This window comes from Vidua macroura, chromosome 17, assembly GCF_024509145.1.
Source record: "Vidua macroura isolate BioBank_ID:100142 chromosome 17, ASM2450914v1, whole genome shotgun sequence".
Classification (NCBI taxonomy): Eukaryota; Metazoa; Chordata; class Aves; order Passeriformes; family Viduidae; genus Vidua; species Vidua macroura.
Window position 1 is genome coordinate 6,040,536 of NC_071587.1, and position 17,962 is coordinate 6,058,497.

Here is a 17,962-nt window from a genome sequence, read left to right on the forward strand (position 1 = left end):
CCTAGGTAGGGAGGTCCCTGTGCTACAACCTGAATAGTCATGAAGCCTGGCCCTTTTTTCTTGGTCAATTTCCCAGCTTAAGGCAGCACATGCAACACGTTCATGCTGCACTCAGATACGGGGCACTCCAGCTGGTCCCACACAGTGTTGGTTGGCACAGGAACAGTGCAGTAATGTCTCAACACCCCCTGGGAAGCAGCCGGGATGAGGAGCATTCCCTGGCTTCTGTTGCTTATCTCCCAGGCTCCTTTGCCCGTGGTGACCACGGCTGTGCTGATGCAGGGGCACTGATGGTGGCAAGGGGCCTGTGGCCAGCTTTGTGCCCAGCTCCTCTTGGCCTGGCCTGCAGGCACCAAGCACAGTGGGCTGTAAAGTGGCCCCATGTTGGGGAGTGCAGCACTGGGGGAGCAGCTGCTGCTGTTCTCTGCTCAGCCCATTTGCCTGGCAAGTCCCCACTGTGGTCATGGCTGGTGTTTCCAGGTCAGGAGCACCCCAGCCCTGCTCAGGCCAGCTGTGTCTGTGCTGGTTCTCTCTGCAGAGCTCGAGTCGCTCCCCATCGTGCCCTGCTGTACCAACAGCCCTTCTCTGCCAAGGCCTGTGCTGTCTGTTCCTGCCCTGGGCACAGGAGCCATCCCTGGGCTGTGCAACAGGAGGCACAGTGAGCACACTGGCTGTGCACTGCTCTCCATCCTGCAATCCCCTCTGAGCCCTCATCCCCCGTGCTGTTTTCCCCCAATGACACACACAGCCACTGCTTGGTTAGATCAGTGTTATTTCTCTCTGTGCCATCGTTAAGTGCTTGTCTGGACAGAACCTTTGTCAGTAGGGCAGGGGGAACTGGGTTCTAAAGGATGGCTTTCTGGAGGTGGTGGGGCTGTGGGATGCTTAGCATGTTGAGGGGTGGGGGGGTTGAAGCAGGGAGTGTTAGCAGCAAAGCCTGAAGAGTTAATTTTGGGAGCTTACAACACCCCTTTCCTTCTCTTTTAGCTGCCAGGAGAACACGTGGAGGGAGAGGGGGGGGGGAACCATCTCTCCCCTCTGGCAGGGCAGCAGTCCAGGATGGGGTTTGCTGGGCACCAGCAGCTTTCCTTCTGGGCTGGTGAGTCCATACAGAGGAGGCTGGGAGCAGGGCAGAGCTGCCTGCTAGCTTCTCACCACCTGCTCTTTGGGACTGTCCTCCTGCAGGTCCTCCTCATCCGACTGCACCACGGGGGTCTCGGCCCCCTCCTCGCTGGTGTCCAGGCTGTTCAAATCCGTGGAGGCAGAGGACGTGGAGGAAATGCGAGACTTGCTCTCAGCTGCGTTGGGCACTTGCAGGGTGATCTCCTCTGGGCACTGGCTGGCATCTGCCCCTGGAGGAGAGAGCAGTATGAGAACGAAAAAGGCTCTTGGAGGTTTATTGCTGCCTGAGCTTCCTGGATAGCCCCTCTGACACTCACTCCTCAGTGGGCTGTGCTCTCCTGACTGCTCCCCATGTGGCTGCTGCAGTCATTCCCCACCTCACACCCCCGGCTTGGCTCAGGGCAGTTGCTGCACATTCCTTCCCCGTTTTTGGCAGTGGAGCCTCTTCCATCTTGCCTGAAACACGGCTCAGAGCCATGCTGTGTGAGGCTGTTGGCTGCAGCAGGCGAGGAGACTTTGGTTTGACCTCACTACAGTGTGTGAGTGGGGAGGAATGTGCTGGCACCCCTTGCTTTCCCTGCAGACCCCAGCCCAGCTCCCTGGGGTCTAGCTGGGAGGTGGAGAGGTTCTGCAGCCTTCCTGCTCAGCACAATCAGCTCTGCAGCATGGAGGGGACCTTGGGAGTTGTGACAAGGCACTGGCTGCTCCAGAGAAGCCTCAGGACAAGGGAATTGGACTCACACACTTTGGAAAGTGCCTGGACTCTTCTGTCTTCTGCAGCACAAGGAATTTACAGGAGTCTGTATGTCTGGGCTGTGGAGGTGCATACTGATGTGGAACAGCCCAGTGTGAGGATCCTCCAACTTCACAGACCCGGCAAATGCCTGCCTTTGGGTGGGCGTGGATCTGCCCACAGGGTGGCTGGGGCTGAGGAATGAGTCAGTGTGGGCACTGGGGGCAGGAAGGGCTTCCAGCCTGGCTCACAAAGGGCTTGGGACTGCACATACCTGGCAGAGACCCAGCAATGCTGCTCTCCTCTGTCCCACAGCCCAGAAACACATCCACAGTGTCCTGGTCTGACAGGTCCAGCACGTCCATCTGCTCCAGCATGTCCACGTTCACCTCCATGGAGGAAATGCTGCCTAAGGGGGCTGCAGAGACAGAGGCCAGTGAAAAGGTGAGTGATAATGCCAGGCAAAGGGCACCATCAGCTCCCTGAGGTGGGAGACCAGCCTTTCCACAAGGAACTGAATTATACTTGCTGATAAGAGGTCCCAGAAAAATCATGGCTGTGTCACTGCAGTCCTTGTCCCTGCTCCAAAATGCAGCCAGACTCTACAGGGCACCAGCCTGGGTACCCATGTGCCTTCAGTTAAGGGGTGTGAGTAATCCACAGCACACCCACACACAGCCACTGTGGTCCATCTTGGCTCAGGACATGCATGTCCTGTTTAGACCGGGAATGTCCCACCAATGTCCAACCCCTGTGTCACTGTCCCCTGAAACACCCCTGGCCCCATGCTGGTGCCCACAGCACATACGTCTCCGGTGCTCAATCTGCAGGTGAGACATTGGGAAGAAGAAATCCACATCATGCTGGAAAACCTCCTCAAAGAACTTCTGCCGGTCCCGCAGTTTCAGCTGCTGCTGCTGCATTTGCTCTGCATCCAGGTTCCGCTGGGCCTGCTCCATGTCAGCTGAGGAGAAAAGGTGAGGAGAGTTGGAGCAGGCAGGGCTATCTGAGCCCTTCTACCTGTCCCAGCTCACACTGCATAGCTGTGCTGCATGGTTGGTGGTTCCCTTCTGCTCTGCTTTACCAGCACGTGTTGATTTAGTCACCGTGGATAGATGTTACACTCCAGAAAAGCAGCGTCACCAGCACTTGCTGTGCTGGAGCCTCAGATCCCTCCGCTGAGGTGCAGGGCAGCCAGGAATGGGGAGCTGTGCTCACAACTGCTGAAGGGAATTATCAAGGGGGAAGGGGAGCTGGTGTGAGATCGGCTGCGGTTTGCACACTTTCAAGTTTCAGTTTCCCTGCCGCCAAACAGAGGGTGTTTGTGAATGCTAACGAGCAGGGGAACTCCCAGGGTCAAGAGCTGGCCTTAGTGCTCCAGGCTTTCTGGGCTGAAGCATGTATAAGGAATGAAAGGAACTGGCAACCCTGTCACCCCTACCCGTGCACAGCCCTGCCTGTGCACACCCCCGCCACCACCGTCACTATAAATGCAGCTGCACCCACGCTCCAGGCTCCTGCTCACATCCCTGCTCACAGCCAGCTTGGCTTCTGCCTGCACAAACATTTTCATTCCTGTAATTCCTCCAGCAGTTCACTGCCGGTGCTTGTGTCCCCAGCTCACGGGAGGGAGTGATGGGAGCCCTTGGGCTATTGTTGAAGGAGCTTGTTGCTGCATTCCCGGTCTTGGTAACTTCCTTTTGGGCTGGGTACCCAAAATAGCAAGGACCCAAGTGGCACAGAGAGGCTGTGGCTGGTGGCTCCAGCTGTTCCCAGGCTGGTGTTTGACCTCAACCATTCCACATTTCCTTTCTGCTGCACTTGGCCCAATCAGCACAAGGAAAATGTGATTATTGGAGCAGGCAGTGTAATAACCAAGGAAACCAAACAAACATCCTGTGCTCTGCCTGAGCACAACCCAAACCCTCTGCTCCTCCAGGCTGGGGAGGAGGGAACAGAGGGAGCAGCATCCCCACCCTGTCTGGCAGGAACAGGGGCAAGGACAGCAGGGCAGCTGGCTGCCAGCAGCATGGAGCAGCACAGGAACCATGTAGGAGAAAGGTGCTGAGCCTGGTGAGATGTCATGGAGATCAATGTCACATCTTCCTGAGAGCTCTTCCAGGGCTTCTCTGCATCCTGTGTCTGGGGCATCCTCAGTGAAACCCCATCATCTGCAGGTGCCTGCCCCGGCGGGCTGGGCTGTGCTGGCAGCACCACGTGGGGATGCACCGTGACTCAGGGCGACTCACCACACACTCTCACACAGCAATCCAGGCTGCCCAAAGGGCTCTTTGCTTTGGTATGTCTGACCAAAGCACTGCTGCCTGCTCTGGTGCCGAGGCTCAGTGCAGGGCCCAGGATGGTGGTGCCAGTGAACCTTTCCTCCTGGGAAAGCCAACTCACCAGGTGGCTGTAGCCTGGTGCCGCTGGGGTACAGCAAAAACCTCCGGCCTCCCTGTACTATCTGCAGAACAGAATGAAGCCAGGGACAAGGAGGGGGTGATCAAGGCTCTGATTATGGAGCTGTCTTCCTTCAGCAGCTGGCTGTCCCAGGCAGAGCTGTGCTCCCCAGCCCAGCTGTGCTGAATCCATGGCAAACTGCCGCAGTTCACCTCGCCGAGGAGAGCCCACGGGCTCCAGCTGAAGGGAGGCTGGGCTCAGGGCAGAGGCTGTGCTGGCTCCGGGATTCAGGGTGACAGACCAGCTCCCCACGGGATGTCCTGCCAAAGGGACCTCAGTGTGGAGGTAAGGACCAGTGTCCAAATCCTTCTGCAGCGCAAATACAAAGTAAACCAGAATGCTCTTGGTTTCTGTTCTGAGTGCCATGAATATGGCTGATCTGGGCTGTTAATTCTCTCCCCAGCACGTGACCGATACTCGGAGTAAGTGTGCTTGGGGAGAGTGATGACGGCTGCTGGTGGCAGCATTCCTGTGGGCGCCACGGTTTCTCTTGAGGGAGAAATTAGCAGGACCTGTTTATGAACTTGTTTTCGAGCTCTGGTCGGGGAGTTGGGCACGAGCACTGAGATCCCATTATGTAAGGAACGCCGGCAGCGGGAGACAGCAGCTGGGGCTGTGCTTGGCCCTGCCTGACCCGTGACCGCGGTGAGAGTCGGGGATGGAGCCTTCCCCCCTCGCACGGCTCTTCCGGGCCCAGGGGGAGCGAACAGCCCTGCCAGTGTGGCTGCCCCTCGGCAACCCTCGCCGGGGAAATAAAGGAGCGCGGCGTTCCCTGCCGCGGCCTTTCCCATGTGACGGCCGGTCACACTCCGTGGCTGTCAGTCGCGGGGATTGTCTCATCCCGCTGGCATGTTCCCACCGCGGGACACGTTAGCACACACAAAGCGGCCCCTGTGCACCGTGGGGGATCTGTCGGTACCTGCTGGTGGCCTGGCTTTTATTACTATTGTCATGGTTATTACTACAGCCCGCTCAGCCAAGGGGCTGGAGGCTGATCAGCATTCAGAGCCAGGCTCTGCCCCGCTGGCTGAACCGCCCAGCGCGGCTGCGGCGGCTCCGAGCGCCCCGCTGCCTTCAGATCCTTCCGGCTCTCACGGCTTATTCGCCAGCGCTGCTTGGAACTGGGGCCAAACACTGCTGCAGAGTTTGGGCGGGCAGGACAGGGCAGGAGTCCCCGCAGGAAGGGCAGGCAGGGATTTCCTCCTCACCTGCTGCTAGGCAGATGGCCGCAGGGTGGCTGTGGGCGAGTACGATGGCCCCCAGTGGTCCCTCTGCCCTGCCAACGCACACCAAGGAGCCACCACCCCTCGCGTTGTGTGGGCTTGTGGCCACGCTGTGGTGGGGAAAGGCATGGAAGACTTGGGAGGTAAAGCTCTGTCAGCACTCCCATCCACACCTTCGCCAAAGCAGGCTTGGGAGAGGAGCAACTCCTGGGATGCAGTTTGGATGGGGCAGGGGCCAGACGGGGCTGGAGGGTGCTGGGAGTACCAGCTCAGGGTGGTACCCAGACCCAGCTACCTTTGCACTGGGAGGGAATGTGCTTTTCATCCCTCATGACCTTTGGGATCCTGGCACACCCCCTCTGTGCCGGTAAATAGGAGGGGTGTGTTTGGGTTGGGAGAAGGATTGTTAGTGAAGGCACAAGGCCAAGAGAGGATGGGAATGGCCTTTTCTTGAGGCCGCAGCTCTGCAATATCTTGCAGAGATTTCGAGGGATTTAAAGAAGGTCCTGAAAAATAATGTGGGATGTGGAAAAGAGCAGCAGGTGCTGGCGAGTTGAGCAGAGTTTAAGTGGGAGGTTGCTCCAAGCAAGGGTGAGTTCTCTGATGAATGAAAAGGCTGGAGTAAGCTGGTTTCTGCCCTTCTCCCTGAGCTTTCCTGGAGACCAAACCCCTGACTCTGCTCCTCCAGAGAAGTCCTGTATGCCCCACTGCCCCCAACTGCCAGAATGCACATTCCCCCCCGCCCAGGTTTGCAAGGAGGTAGGTGGGGGGACGGTGCAGCTCCTCAACTGCCTCGGCATCTTCTGGGAGGCTGTGCAGAGATGGCAAGGCTTTCCCTGTCACCCTGCCCCAGCACGACCCCTGCAGAACAAGGATAACTCCCAAGGGCTTTCAGCTCCTTCAGCCTTGGGAGCAGCGGCTGGAGAGGAGAGCTGGGAATGCCCAGACAATCACGCAGGGTCAGGCCATGCAGAGATGGGCTGCTCAGACGCCGGCTGCCTGAGTGTTAATGCCCTGCACAGTTCTCCATCGGCACGTCTGACCTCGTGTTGCAGCAGCACAGCAAAAAATAACCGTAGTCCTGATGAGAGGAAATGCACCGGGCGAGTGCGAGGGAGGCAGTGGTTTTGGCAGGGCTGCTTGCTGGGAAAAGCAGGAGCGGGGGGAAATGGAGAGAGGACACGGCACCTCGTAACCCCTGTGTGTGCCGTGGTTTCATCGCCTGCACTCCTCCGAGCGATCTCCAAATCCCCTGCGTCTCAGCACTAAAAATATCCTTCCCTGCCGCCCGGAGCTCTTCCCCGGCAGAGGCTGTGTCATAAGACCCTGCTATTTGCGGGGCCCTGCTTCCTTTCATGCGAGGAGAAGCATGAGAACGGAGCAGCGCGGTGCCCGAGGCACGGCAGGCACGACCCGGGCACGGTGCCTGGCAGGCTGCCCCTCTACGAGCCCCGCTCCCCCGGCTGCCGCTCGCCCCGCCGCTCGCCACGGAGTTCGCTCTGCCCAGCATCCTCAGCCCTGCGGCTACGGGGGGATCCGCTCCTTCCGGGAGCCACGGGACTCTGAGGGCTGCCGATGCCACTCCAAAACAAGCCCGTGACCCAACAGGTTCCCGAGCTCTGCCACTTCCCAAGCAGGTGTCCCTCAAATCCCCCCGCTCTCCGAGCATCCCCGTCCCAGGCACGGAGCTCCCCGCGCAGCCCCTGCCCTAAGACAGCGGGGCCGGCAGCAGGTTGGTGCAGCGAGGGGCTCGGGCGCGACCGGGACTGGAGGCTCTTGGGGCGGCAAGTGGGGCACAGCCGCTTTGCCAGGGGCATCAGGTGGGCGCTGCGGAGAGGATGGAGGGGATGTGGCACCCGAGCCCTGCCCGCCCGCCCGGCGCGGTGCCCCTCTCCCATCCCGCCGAGCCCACCCCGCGGCCGGCACTTACCGGGCAGCCGCCGGCTGCGGCTCTGCGCCCCGGGCCCCGACATGCGGCTGCTGCGACCGGACCGGGCCGGGCCGGGCGGGGGGACGGGGATCAGTGCGGGCCCCCCCCGCCGCCGCCGCCGCTCTCCCCAGCCGCGCTGCGGGGCGGCGCTCGGCGCGGCACGGGGCGGTACCGGCGCGCCCATCACCGCGGCACCGCGGCCGCGCCTCCCGCCTGCCGCCCCGCCGGGGTCCCGCACCGCCGCTGCCGGGGCCGCCGGGAGTCCTGCGGCGGGAATAGGGTCTCCCGTGCACAGGGAGAATCAGAAGGTCCCCGTGAAGGGTCGCCGGTCTCCATGGAGCGCAGGGTCCCCTTGCGCGGTACCCGGTGCTCTGCGTTGCCGGGACTCACGGAGTGTCCCCATGCAGTGTCCCTGGACCCGAAGAAGGGTCCCTGCAGAGGGTCCCTCCCCACCACAGCCGCCCCAGCAGAGATCAGTGCGCACAGTGGTGGGCTGCAGGTGCCCTGCTCCGGCAGGAGCTGTGCCCCGCGTGGCAGGAGGTGGGCAGGGGGAGGCGGGAGAGGCAGGGGCTCTCTGCCTGGGCAGGAAGAACAGTTACCATTCATGCTTGCTTTTTCTTTGCTTATCTTCTCAAAATGCGCAGCTCACGCATTCCCGCGGGAGAGAGGACAGCATGATGTATAGATAGGCCCTCCCCATCTCACTCCTGGCCTCGTGAGACCCTTATCCCCAGCAGACCCCACTTTGGGGTGCTTTCTCCCACGTTCAGCCCTGCACATCAGGGCTGCTCCTTGGCAGGGCCAAGGACTTGGCCGCCGCCTCCTTCCTGTGTCTCAGCAGGGTGAGTCAGTGCCTCGCCGTGCCCAGCGCCAGCTCTGCCCGGAGCCTGGTCAGTGCCAAGCCGGAATGGGGGACATCCACTGTGCCCTTTGCTGTGACTGGAAGGGAGTTTCCAGTGTCTGTGGCGTGTCCCGCCTGTCCCGTTCTCAGTGTGCTCCTCTCGCTGTCTGCATAACAAAAGATAACTGGGTATTGTTTGTGTCCCAGCTCTATTTTGGCTACTGTTGCTCTGCTGTCCCCCCTACGTCTCCTGGGACCTCTTGCTGCCGAAAACCGGCTTTGTGCTGGGTATCCGGAGCCTGGACCCTGGGGCTGGCTCCAGCTTTCACGGTGGTTTTGAATTTTGTCCACGTAAATGTTTATCCCTATCCATAAGCACTCCCAGTCCTTCCTGCCTGATGTTTGCACGTAGTGTGGGATGCACTGCAGTTTGGGGGGACCAGGCTGGTGTAGGACGAGCTGGGGCTTATGGTCTCTGAGCAGCTGCATGACCAAATCTCTGCTGGGTACCTGCCGGCGCTGGCTTGTTCACAGCTCCGTGTGGCCTCCGGGCAGCATCGGCCTGTCGGCACCGTCCCTACTGCCCCCCTGCCCTGCCCTGGCCGGCCCTGCCAGCGGAGGGGCGAGGAGGCAGGGCCGGGGAATTAGCTCAGGTCTCTGCTATGTGACACGTCTGTGTCTCTTGGCACCAGGCACTGCTGCGAGGCGTGGAGGCTGTTTGTGCGCACACGAGTTTCCGGAGCACCCCGAGGTCCCCAGAGCTCACTGCATCCCGAATCCCGCTGCGGGGACGGCGCATGTGGGTGCTGCCCGTGCAGAGTGACACGTTCCCAGATCCCTCGCTGTCGCGGCCCCTTCATCCTGCCTTGCCGGGAGGGCGTTGGAAAAGCACTGATATCATCGGCACAGAGCCTGACTCATCCTGGCTCTTCAGCACAAGCCGTGCCGCTCAGCGGGGCACACATTTTATTCCAATTAAACCATTGCAGGCAAGCCAGCTCTACATAATGATTTTTTTTTTTTTTTTTTTTTTTTTACTCGTAGCAAAGCGTGCCTGCCCCGGGCCAAAAGGTGAGAGGGGACAGAAGTGACGCTGGAGTCAGTGGGGAGTCTCCACCTCTGGTACGGAGCCCTAAGAATAAGTCTTGCCAGAAACCTGCAGGGTCTGTCTCGGCTGCCGCAGCATCCCTGCCTCCCTTGTGCCTCCAGTGCAGGCTCACAGCACTGTCTTGTGTCAAGAGCCCTCGCCCTTACCGCAAATGCCCAGGTCACGAGCCCAGGTCGGAATGTCACCTCTTCTCCCCACGACACGGAGTCCAGCTCCTGCCAAAAGACCCCAGGGGGAGCAGCATCAAAGTGCCCCTGTCACTGTGAGAAAATGTAAGGTGACTTGTTCCTCCTGCCCTTCCTGCTCAGGTTTTTCCCTTTTATTAGAGGTTTGGGAGGTGAGTCAGGAAGCTGCGGGGTGAGGATGGAGCTGGGGAGGAATCGGCAGCTAAGGAAAAGGCAAACCAGTTCCAGGCACAGGTGAATCACTTGCTAGTGAAAATACATCTTATTCTCTGGGAGGCATGCGTGGATGGGCTGGGAGTGAGCTGCAGCTTGACTCCATCAGAAAACTGTGGAGTCAAGAAAAAAAAAAAAACAAGGCAAGGCAAGGCAAGGCTGCTTTTCCAGTAAATGAGGTGATACATTGCAAGGGAGCAGCCTGCAGCCGGCAAAGCTCCAGCAGCCCGTGGTCCTGTGGCTCCCTTAAAAGGGGAGATTTTAGCCTGGGACAGCGGGGAGACAGAAAAGCCATAAACACCCTCAGAGGAATGTGGCTGCCGAGAAACGGGAATCTCCGCATGCGAGGCGAGGTGGGGGGAGCCTGGATGGGGTTTGCACCACCTCTCCATGCCTGGAGCCCGCCGGTTCCTTGGCCATGCCCTGTCCCGAGGGAAGACCCCCTGTCCTAGTGCTAACTGTGCACACTGTCCCTGTGTGGTGTGGGGAGAGGCTCCTGCCAAGCCCCGGGGGTGTCATGTCCCCATGTCCTCGGGCCCCACGCCATACAGACATTCCTGATTGCCAGCTGCTGGCACGAGAGCAGGTAGAGCTGGGAGGTGCTGTGCAGGCAGCAGGACACCAGCCTCGGCCAAAGAAGGAGCAGGCAGGGCTGGTAGAGGGTGCCTGTCCCAGAGGAATTTCCGCTTCGTCATATCCCACTTCTTTACGTGCAGCTGAGCTATTCTGCACAGACTTTGCCCTTAGTGCCATGGACCCACTCTGAGTGTCCTGGGGCCTCATGCAGGTTCTTGGGAAGAGCCCTTGGGGCTGGCTTGTCCCTGCAGGTAGCTGTGGGCATGTGGTGATACCTCTGGGCCAGGCTCTCCCTGAGTGTCCCAGGCTGGTGGCAAATAGAATGTGCATCAGTAGCCTGACTGAAATGACCATGCTGCTTGCTTTTCTTCCAGGACTGATGAAGCTGCAGCACGTGGCACTCATCTCTAAATAAATGCTGTAGTTCGTTGGTTTTTTTTTGTAGTTCGTTTGTAGTTTGTTGATTTTTCATAAAGAAATAGTCTTTGGTTTTCACAGCCCAGCTCTTTTTGCATTAGATTTGGGTACATGCAGTGTTTGCAGAGTTATGGTTTCCAATTGCTCCAGGTTTCTGGGGCTGGAGGTGTCTGGGTGTGGTGGCACAGCTGCCCCGGGGATGAGGGTACCCGTGCACAAAGGGGTCCCACTTATGAGGGTCCTGGTACTAGTCATGTTCACGAGCTGGTGCAAAGCAGTGTCCCCAAGAGCAAAGCTGTCACCAGCAAAGAGAGGGGTCTGACATGACCAGCCTCCACAGCAATGCCACCAAAGCAGGCAGGAAACTTTCTGTTCCCCTTCTTGCTGGAGCCAAAGGGATTCCTGGAGCAAGAGCTGGGATCAAGCCTCAGACATACAAGATCACAAATGATGCCACAAAGGCCATGCAGCCTTGGGAATTACTGAGCCAGGGTCTGGGTAGAAGGTTTTGGAGCCGTAGGCGCTGATGTTTAGTTCTTTGACCTTTCAAACGCTCTGGGTTTTGCTTCCCACCCTTCATCTCCTGTGCTGTTCAAGAGACTCAAGCCAAGCAAAGAGTTCCTTGCCCTGCCTGGAATCCTGCTGCTGGCAGCGGGCACTGTCCCATGTCCCCAGCTCGTGCTGCACCATGAGTGGGCAGCGGAGGCTGTGGTGGGCAGGGGGTGGGGGCCTTTAGGGTGAGGGTGCTGCTACCGGGGTGCCGTGGGCGCTGGTTCCCGGAGGTGGATGCAGAGTGTGGGCAGCGGTGGATGCTGGCAGAGTCCCGGCGAGATGCGATGCGGGGAGGTGCAGGGCTGCGGGATCGCGGGGCTGCGGGGCGAGGGGCCGGGGGTGCCCCTGGACGCTCGATAGCCTCGGCCCAGCCCCCTCCTTAATTAGCCGCGGCCGAAGCCGCTCATTAGCGGCGACTGGGGACGGGTGCCCTCCCCGCGGAGGCGGGAGGGAGGGGAGCGCTGCCGGCCCCGGTGGTGCGGGCACCGGCACTGGCACCGGCACTGGCGGCGGAGCGGGGCCGGAGCCCGAGCCCGGCGGAGGGATGGGGCAGCGGCGGGGCCCGGCCGTGCTGCTCCTCGCCCTGGGTGAGGGGATGCCCGGGCGGGGTTCGGGGCGGGGGGACCGGGCGGTGTCTGGGGTGTCCGCGGGGAGGGGGCGATGCGGTGATGTGTCCCCTTCTTCCCTCCCTCTCTCCCTTCGTCCGGGCGGGGTCCGCGCGGCTCTCCCCGGCGGCTCCCGCTGCCGGGGCCGCTGGCCGTCCTCCCGCCGGCCACTGTCCCCCGCCCCGGGCCGGGGGTGCCGGTGTGGGGATGGCAGCCCGGGCTGACTGGGCTCGGGTCGCCCCCTGTCCGCCGGGGTCCGGCAGACCCCGACAACGCCGGGCACAGCCGGGGGGCAGCGGGGGCTCGAGGCTGTCCTGCGTGGAAGGGGCCACTCGCCCAGCCGAGGCACCGCGGGGAGGGGTCCCCAGAGGTGCCGGTGCTCACTTCGCCCCCCGGTGCTGGCAGGGCACCTGGCCGGGCTGCTGGCAGCGGGACCCGCCTGCGCCGACGCTTACCGCGGCCTCTCGGACTGCGTCCTCAAGCTGGGGGACAGCATGGCCACGTACGAGGAGGAGGAGGGCATCGAGCTGCAGGGGCTGCGCCGAGTGTGCAGGTGAGTACGGTGCATGGGCAGCCTGGCTTTTGGCATTGTCCCTGTCTGAAGTCTCTGCTCTCCTGAGTCCCGTCGTGCCTGCGCACACACATGTGCTCCACACCTCACTCCGGTTTCAGATTGACACAGCGAGCTTCTTTTCTCTGTCTGTCCACCCATCCATCTCCTACTTGTCTCCCACCGGAGTTTGTATCCCTGGTCCTCGGCAGCAGCTCCAGCCCCCAGCACTGATCCCATCAGCCCCGGCATGCCTGCAGCCAGGAGGAGCGGGGCTGGAGGGACCCGACCCTCTCTGCACCCCAGGAAAATCTCCCCTGGACCGCAGGTTCCCGGCAGTGCTCTGCCCCAGTGCCCAGCGCTGCCGGGAGCAGCCTGCACCACGTGCGGCCCAAAACAAGCTTTCTCCCTCCCTGTCTAGACCCTTCATCCTTCAGGCTTGGATTTGTCCCAGTCCTGGTTTGCCCGAGTTTGTAGCAGTGTCCTGACATGACGATATTGGGAGGATGTTAACTTTAACAGAACTGAAGAAGAGCTGGGCAATGAGGGGTTGTGTTGGACAGATTTGGGGAAAGGTCTGCTTAAAAAGCAGACGAGGAGAAGCAGCAAGGTGGATATAAAATGTTTGCAGAGATAAATGGAGGCAGCTTTGCATCTCCAGAGTAAGTTGTGGGGAGTGAACAAGGAAGGAGTTACAAGGAAATGCAGATAGAAGTGAAGGGGAAACTCACGTGCCTGGGGGAGGTGGAAACCTGGCAGAGCAAGGTGGAGGGTGGAGTGCCCGGGGGTGATGCTTTCTGAACTGCTGGAAACCACCCTGCAGGCTGTGACCTGCTCTGTGTTCCCCCTTCTCCAGGCTTTGGACAGAATTGATCCTTTTTTGTTTGTTTGGGCTTTTTTTAAAGGAGGCTTCTTGGTATTAGAAAACACCTAAGCAGTCAGCACAGCCCATGCTCCTGCTGGCTGCTGAAGGAGAGATTCCTCTGCTGAAGCTCACGTGAAACACGTGAACTGAGTTTTTCCTGCAGCTCAGAGGCACAGACCACCACCGAACAGGTCCTGGGATCTTCCCTGGCAGGAAGCTGATGATGTCCCAGCTTCCTGCCAGGAAATATTTCTGAATTCTTTGCCTTTGATGCTCAGCCTTATCCACTGCTGCTGGCTTTTCTGGAGCTGGTCCCCTCTCCGGGAGGGTGGGTGAGGGATGGACAGGGAGCCAGGGGCTGCTGTGGGGGGCTGGTGGTGTCTCAGCTCAGTGTGCAGCGCTGCCCCAGAGCCGGCTGGCAAGGTGCTTGCCAGCAGCCTGCCTGCCTGAGCAGATGGGGGCTGTGAAGGGTGAAATGCTGGGAATTGCCATCCCAGCTGAAAGCAGATCCAGGCTGGAGCTGCCATTCTCCTTCACCTTCCTAAGCTTGTCTTGCCTGAAGACATGGGTCAGGTTTAACTCTTACCTGTCAGAGCTGCCCGCTGCAGATCGGGAGCAAGCGCCGGAGGTTGCCAGGGTTGGCACCAGCTTTTCTCATTATCTGGGGACGTTTATTCTGCCACAGTGACTCAGTTTAATGAACTCCCTCACAGCTGGCGCTCTGACGTAAGCCCCAGCTCTAAGCAAGCAGAGTGCTCAGGTTTGCCTGTCTGCACAAAGTGTCATCTCCAGCACAGTGCACTCAGACAGCACCCTGCTGTCCTTTTCAGGTGCACAGTGTCCCCTCTCAGCCAGCTGGACTGCATCCCCTTCCTGACGGGTGACATGTGTGCCTGGTGTGTTGGCAGACACAGGGAAGGTGTCAGAGCAATTGCTCCTGTCCTCTAGGCCCCTGTCTTCCAGCTTGCAGGGAGCTGGGCATGGTGCCCAGCCCCAGCCCATGTGGGACAGAACAGCAGAGCAGCTCCTGCTTTATTCCTGGAGGACCACGGGTTATCTTTGCCTGTTTTGTCTTTTCCCTCTGGTACTCTCCAAAAGCCTCTTTCCACTGAACAGCTACTTGTGAAAGTAATACCCAGCAGATAAATAGAGATGATTCTAATGAAAACACAGTGAATAATTCCTCCTGCCCCTGCCCATACCTCAGGAAAAGCTGAGACAGCCTCTGGGAGCTCTTGTCCTTCTCCGTGCTTTGTGCTCCCATTTGCCCTTGACTCTGCTTGGAGAAAGTGATGAATGAGATGTGCTGGGCCTTTGTTTGCAGCCTGTGTGAGATACTCAGGGAAACATTTGTTGATGGAAAATAATGGATTTTATTGACTTCCAGAGAAAAGGCGGGGGGGAAAAAGGAATAAATAATTTCAGTGTTTTGAGATTTGGAGTTTTAGCCAAGATGCTCTGGCAGATGATGGAGGGAGGGGATGAATAGTCTGGGAAACTTGCACAAAACACAAGGGTTGTTGCTGAGGGCAGGCTCAGGGCAGCAAGGCTCTGCCTGGCATCCTGCACTGTGGGAGTGCAAAGGGACTGACAGTGTGGTATCTCCCTGGCTGCAGGTATTGGGATGAATTCCACACCTGTGCCCTGACAGTGCTCTGGGAATGTCAGAAGGAAGCAGCAGCTGTCTGGGAGATGCTGAGAAGGGAGTCCCGAAAAAACAAATTTCAAGGCAGCTTGTTCGACCTCTGCAGCCCCAGCATGGCCCAAAGCTCTGCCTGGACCCGTGTTCCCAACCTTTCCATCCTCAGCATCCCCCTCATCGTCACTTGGCTGAACTTATAAACTGCAGCTCTGTGAGTATCCCAGCAAAAGTGGTGGCAGTGTGTGGTGTGGCATCTTTCAGACCTGTTTTCCAAACCTTTGAGGAATACACCGCGTGGAGCTCAGAAACTCCCGGCTCCATCCTGTGCCTGTGAGACACGGAAGAGCTTGGCAGCATCTCCAGGGTGTTGAAATTTCTCTGTAATTTGGAATAACTCCTCTCCCACTTCTGCCTCAAGGCACAGGCACAGATCTGGCTGTCGGGAGATTTGGGAACTTGTAAATACAGGGCACAGGATTTGGGGAGAAATGTTAAATTCTGGGAAAAGGACGAATGCTGGCTACTTCTGCACTCTTCTGTGGCAACTGAAAGGAACCCTGTTTATTTTGCTGACTCTTTCCACCAGATCAACTCTCCAGGGTTTTGATTTGGGCACTGAAAAGATGGGTATTTTTCCCACTGTTCCATGAGGTACAGGGGATGGTGTTTGTCCTGTCACAGGCTGAAAGGAGGGAGACCTTACTGCTCTGTACTGGCCTTTCTTCTTTGAGGACATGGTAAAACCCCCTGCTGAACAATAATCACAGTTGCATGACTTTTCTTGCACATATCTGAATTCCTGAGTAACTTCTGTGTTATGTGTAAATCCCTTTTCTATGGACAGAGGTGAAAAATATTTGGGGGGAGAGAGAGTATCAAGCTAGGAGGACAAAAGGGATTTATAGCAACTCTTCTGCTTTAAAGCTTTCCCCAAGGTACGTGTAAGCAGCTGTGGGTAGAAGTGTGTAATTCCAGAGTATTAAAGTTGTAGAGCCAACAGCGTGGCAGAAGTTATTTGTCCTGGCTCTTGCTCGACAGCACAGTCTCCTCTTGTCTCCTTTGTGGCTCAGAGTGTCGTCAGTTTTGCAGCTTCAGTACAAACATGGAAGCATTTGGAAGTGTTTGCAAGTGATTTCTGAGCATGTTGGAGAACCACAACAATACGATTGGCTAGCCCAAGGCAGTCTGTGCTTTAAGGATGCTGATGGATCTCTGTGCCCTGCCTGGCTGCACAGGGCCATGGGGCGTGTGCTCACAGTGTGAGCAGGGAAACCAAGGCCCTGCTAACTCCACAGATCTCACCAGATGCATTCCAGGCAGTGGGCAAGCAAAGGGTCTTTTTCCTAACAGTGGTGTTGGGTCATGCTGCTTTCCTGTGGCATTCACGTGTTCTTCCTCACCTTCTCTATCCCTCAACCCTCTGCTCCTGCAGCAGCAGCAGGAGATAATGAAGAAATTGGGGCAAATTCCAAGAAATAAGCCAGGGCAGAGCAGCTGGTGTTCAGACAGCACTTCAGTGCACGAGTTGTTACTTATGTATTCAGTACTCAGCATCTGGGGCACAAAGCCTTAGGGTGAGCAGTGGAGAAAGGGTAAATCAGAGCATGGTAAAACCTGGAGTGAACCACTCAGATGCTTCATTTCTTTCTTTGTACTCCATACCAACAGCACTGTTTGCTGTTTGATCCTGTTCCCCCTTCCCCTGTTAACTTTAGTGACTGGGGAAAGCTGAAGTAGGGGAGAGTCATGTACAACCAAGACTGGAATATTTTGGCTCCAAATTCTGTACCTGTTCTTTGTTTAGAACAACTGTTTAATGCCGTTAGGAAAAGAAGTAAGCACAGCCCCCTAAAATCCTACAAGTCTTGCCTTCTCTTTGAATTTGGCAATTCCTCTCTTAAAATTTTCTACATTGAAACAGCTTTGGAGAAAGGAAAGTAAAATAATCAGATTGGCAAGAGATCTTTTTGCAAAACCATGGATGCAAATGGCTGACTTCCACTGCCACTGTCTCTGAGAAGAACAGGTCTTGGGACCTGTATCTTCCCTGGAAGCAAATCCCTCAACTATTGCACACAAAAAAACCCCAAAGATTCATTAATAAACAAAGACCATCTGCCACTGTTCTGGTATGGAGCAGCAGATTTTTTTTGTAAGCCAAAGGTGCTTCTAAATCTGACTGAAAGCATGTGAGAGAAAACTAGGTCTCACAGTATGAGAGTGATGAGTTTCCTCAATCAGTATTTCATTTTTAGCAGAACTTCCTCTATGACTAGGACAATTAAAGTAGAAGTCCTTAAAAAAAAAAAAAAAAGTAATACACAGATTCATTTCTCCTAGGCAGTCAGCAGCCTTTCAGAAAGATTTCTGATCCTGCAGCACACTTCATGCTGATGCAGTGCAGCTCCTGGGATGTCCTGCAGCCTCAGAGTTAAAGCCCCATTTGTCAAGGATTCTTCTCATGGCCTTGCTGTGAGTTTCTCCAGATACAAAGCTGTCTCCAGATTTCCCCACCCAGGGAAGCTGCTGAAGCAGTTACAGCATATCTCGTGCATTCAAAAAGAAATAGGTTAAGTATTCTTTAGTCCAAAGGCTTCACCTCTATTCTTGCAGGGGAACAAAGGTGGCAGCTCTGTTAATACAGACCCACAGCAGCTGTGGGAGCAGCTGGAAGAACGTGGCTTTGTCTCCTTGCTCTCAAATTCACTGTAATTATTCCTCAGTTCCCGCTTCCCTCAAGAACAGCCCTGAACACGGGAGTGCACACAAGGCTTTGGTGTGGTATTAAGCCTTGAAGTAAACCTGCAAGCTTTCCCTGTCCCTGCAGGACTGGGATGTTCTTTCTCAAGAATAGCACCAAGAAGCAGCAGAGGACAAAATGACCCTGAAGGAGTCTTAAAACATGACTAACAGCACGCCAGTACTTGTCACCCCGAGGCA

The 17,962-nt window shown here is 57.4% G+C and overlaps 2 protein-coding genes and 1 long non-coding RNA gene across 3 annotated transcripts; 2 read left to right on the forward strand and 1 right to left on the reverse strand.

Moving 5' to 3' along the window:
- Positions 1-755: 755 nt before the first annotated feature.
- DBNDD2 (dysbindin domain containing 2) lies at positions 756-7,612 on the reverse strand. The gene is made up of 4 exons (XM_053992601.1): positions 7,469-7,612; positions 2,664-2,819; positions 2,130-2,273; positions 756-1,352 (listed from the first exon to the last, which is right to left on the reverse strand). The coding sequence occupies exons 1-4, from the start codon at positions 7,509-7,511 to the stop codon at positions 1,144-1,146; spliced, it is 552 nt and encodes a 183-aa protein (XP_053848576.1). The 5' UTR covers positions 7,512-7,612; the 3' UTR covers positions 756-1,143.
- LOC128815685 (uncharacterized) lies at positions 2,748-10,246 on the forward strand. Its single transcript, XR_008439705.1, has 3 exons — positions 2,748-2,832; positions 9,354-9,431; positions 9,519-10,246. It is a non-coding gene; the product is annotated as an uncharacterized LOC128815685 (long non-coding RNA).
- A 1,575-nt stretch (positions 10,247-11,821) lies between these two features.
- On the forward strand, positions 11,822-16,020 carry LOC128815684 (neuritin-like). The gene is made up of 3 exons (XM_053992603.1): positions 11,822-11,947; positions 12,371-12,518; positions 14,997-16,020. The coding sequence occupies exons 1-3, from the start codon at positions 11,905-11,907 to the stop codon at positions 15,220-15,222; spliced, it is 417 nt and encodes a 138-aa protein (XP_053848578.1). The 5' UTR covers positions 11,822-11,904; the 3' UTR covers positions 15,223-16,020.
- Positions 16,021-17,962: the final 1,942 nt, after the last annotated feature.

Bases quoted from the DNA above. Each gene is read 5' to 3' on its own strand.
- DBNDD2 (XM_053992601.1), bottom strand. From the start codon at position 7,511: ATGTCGGGGCCCGGGGCGCAGAGCCGCAGCCGGCGGCTGCCCG. The intron at 2,274-2,663 runs GTATGTGCTGTG...CTGTCTCTGCAG, and splicing joins GCAGATTGAGCACCGGAGAC to CCCCCTTAGGCAGCATTTCC. The intron at 1,353-2,129 runs GTATGTGCAGTC...TCTCTCCTCCAG, and splicing joins CATTGCTGGGTCTCTGCCAG to GGGCAGATGCCAGCCAGTGC.
- LOC128815684 (XM_053992603.1), top strand. From the start codon at position 11,905: ATGGGGCAGCGGCGGGGCCCGGCCGTGCTGCTCCTCGCCCTGG. The intron at 11,948-12,370 runs GTGAGGGGATGC...CGGTGCTGGCAG, and splicing joins CGTGCTGCTCCTCGCCCTGG to GGCACCTGGCCGGGCTGCTG. The intron at 12,519-14,996 runs GTGAGTACGGTG...CCCTGGCTGCAG, and splicing joins GGGCTGCGCCGAGTGTGCAG to GTATTGGGATGAATTCCACA.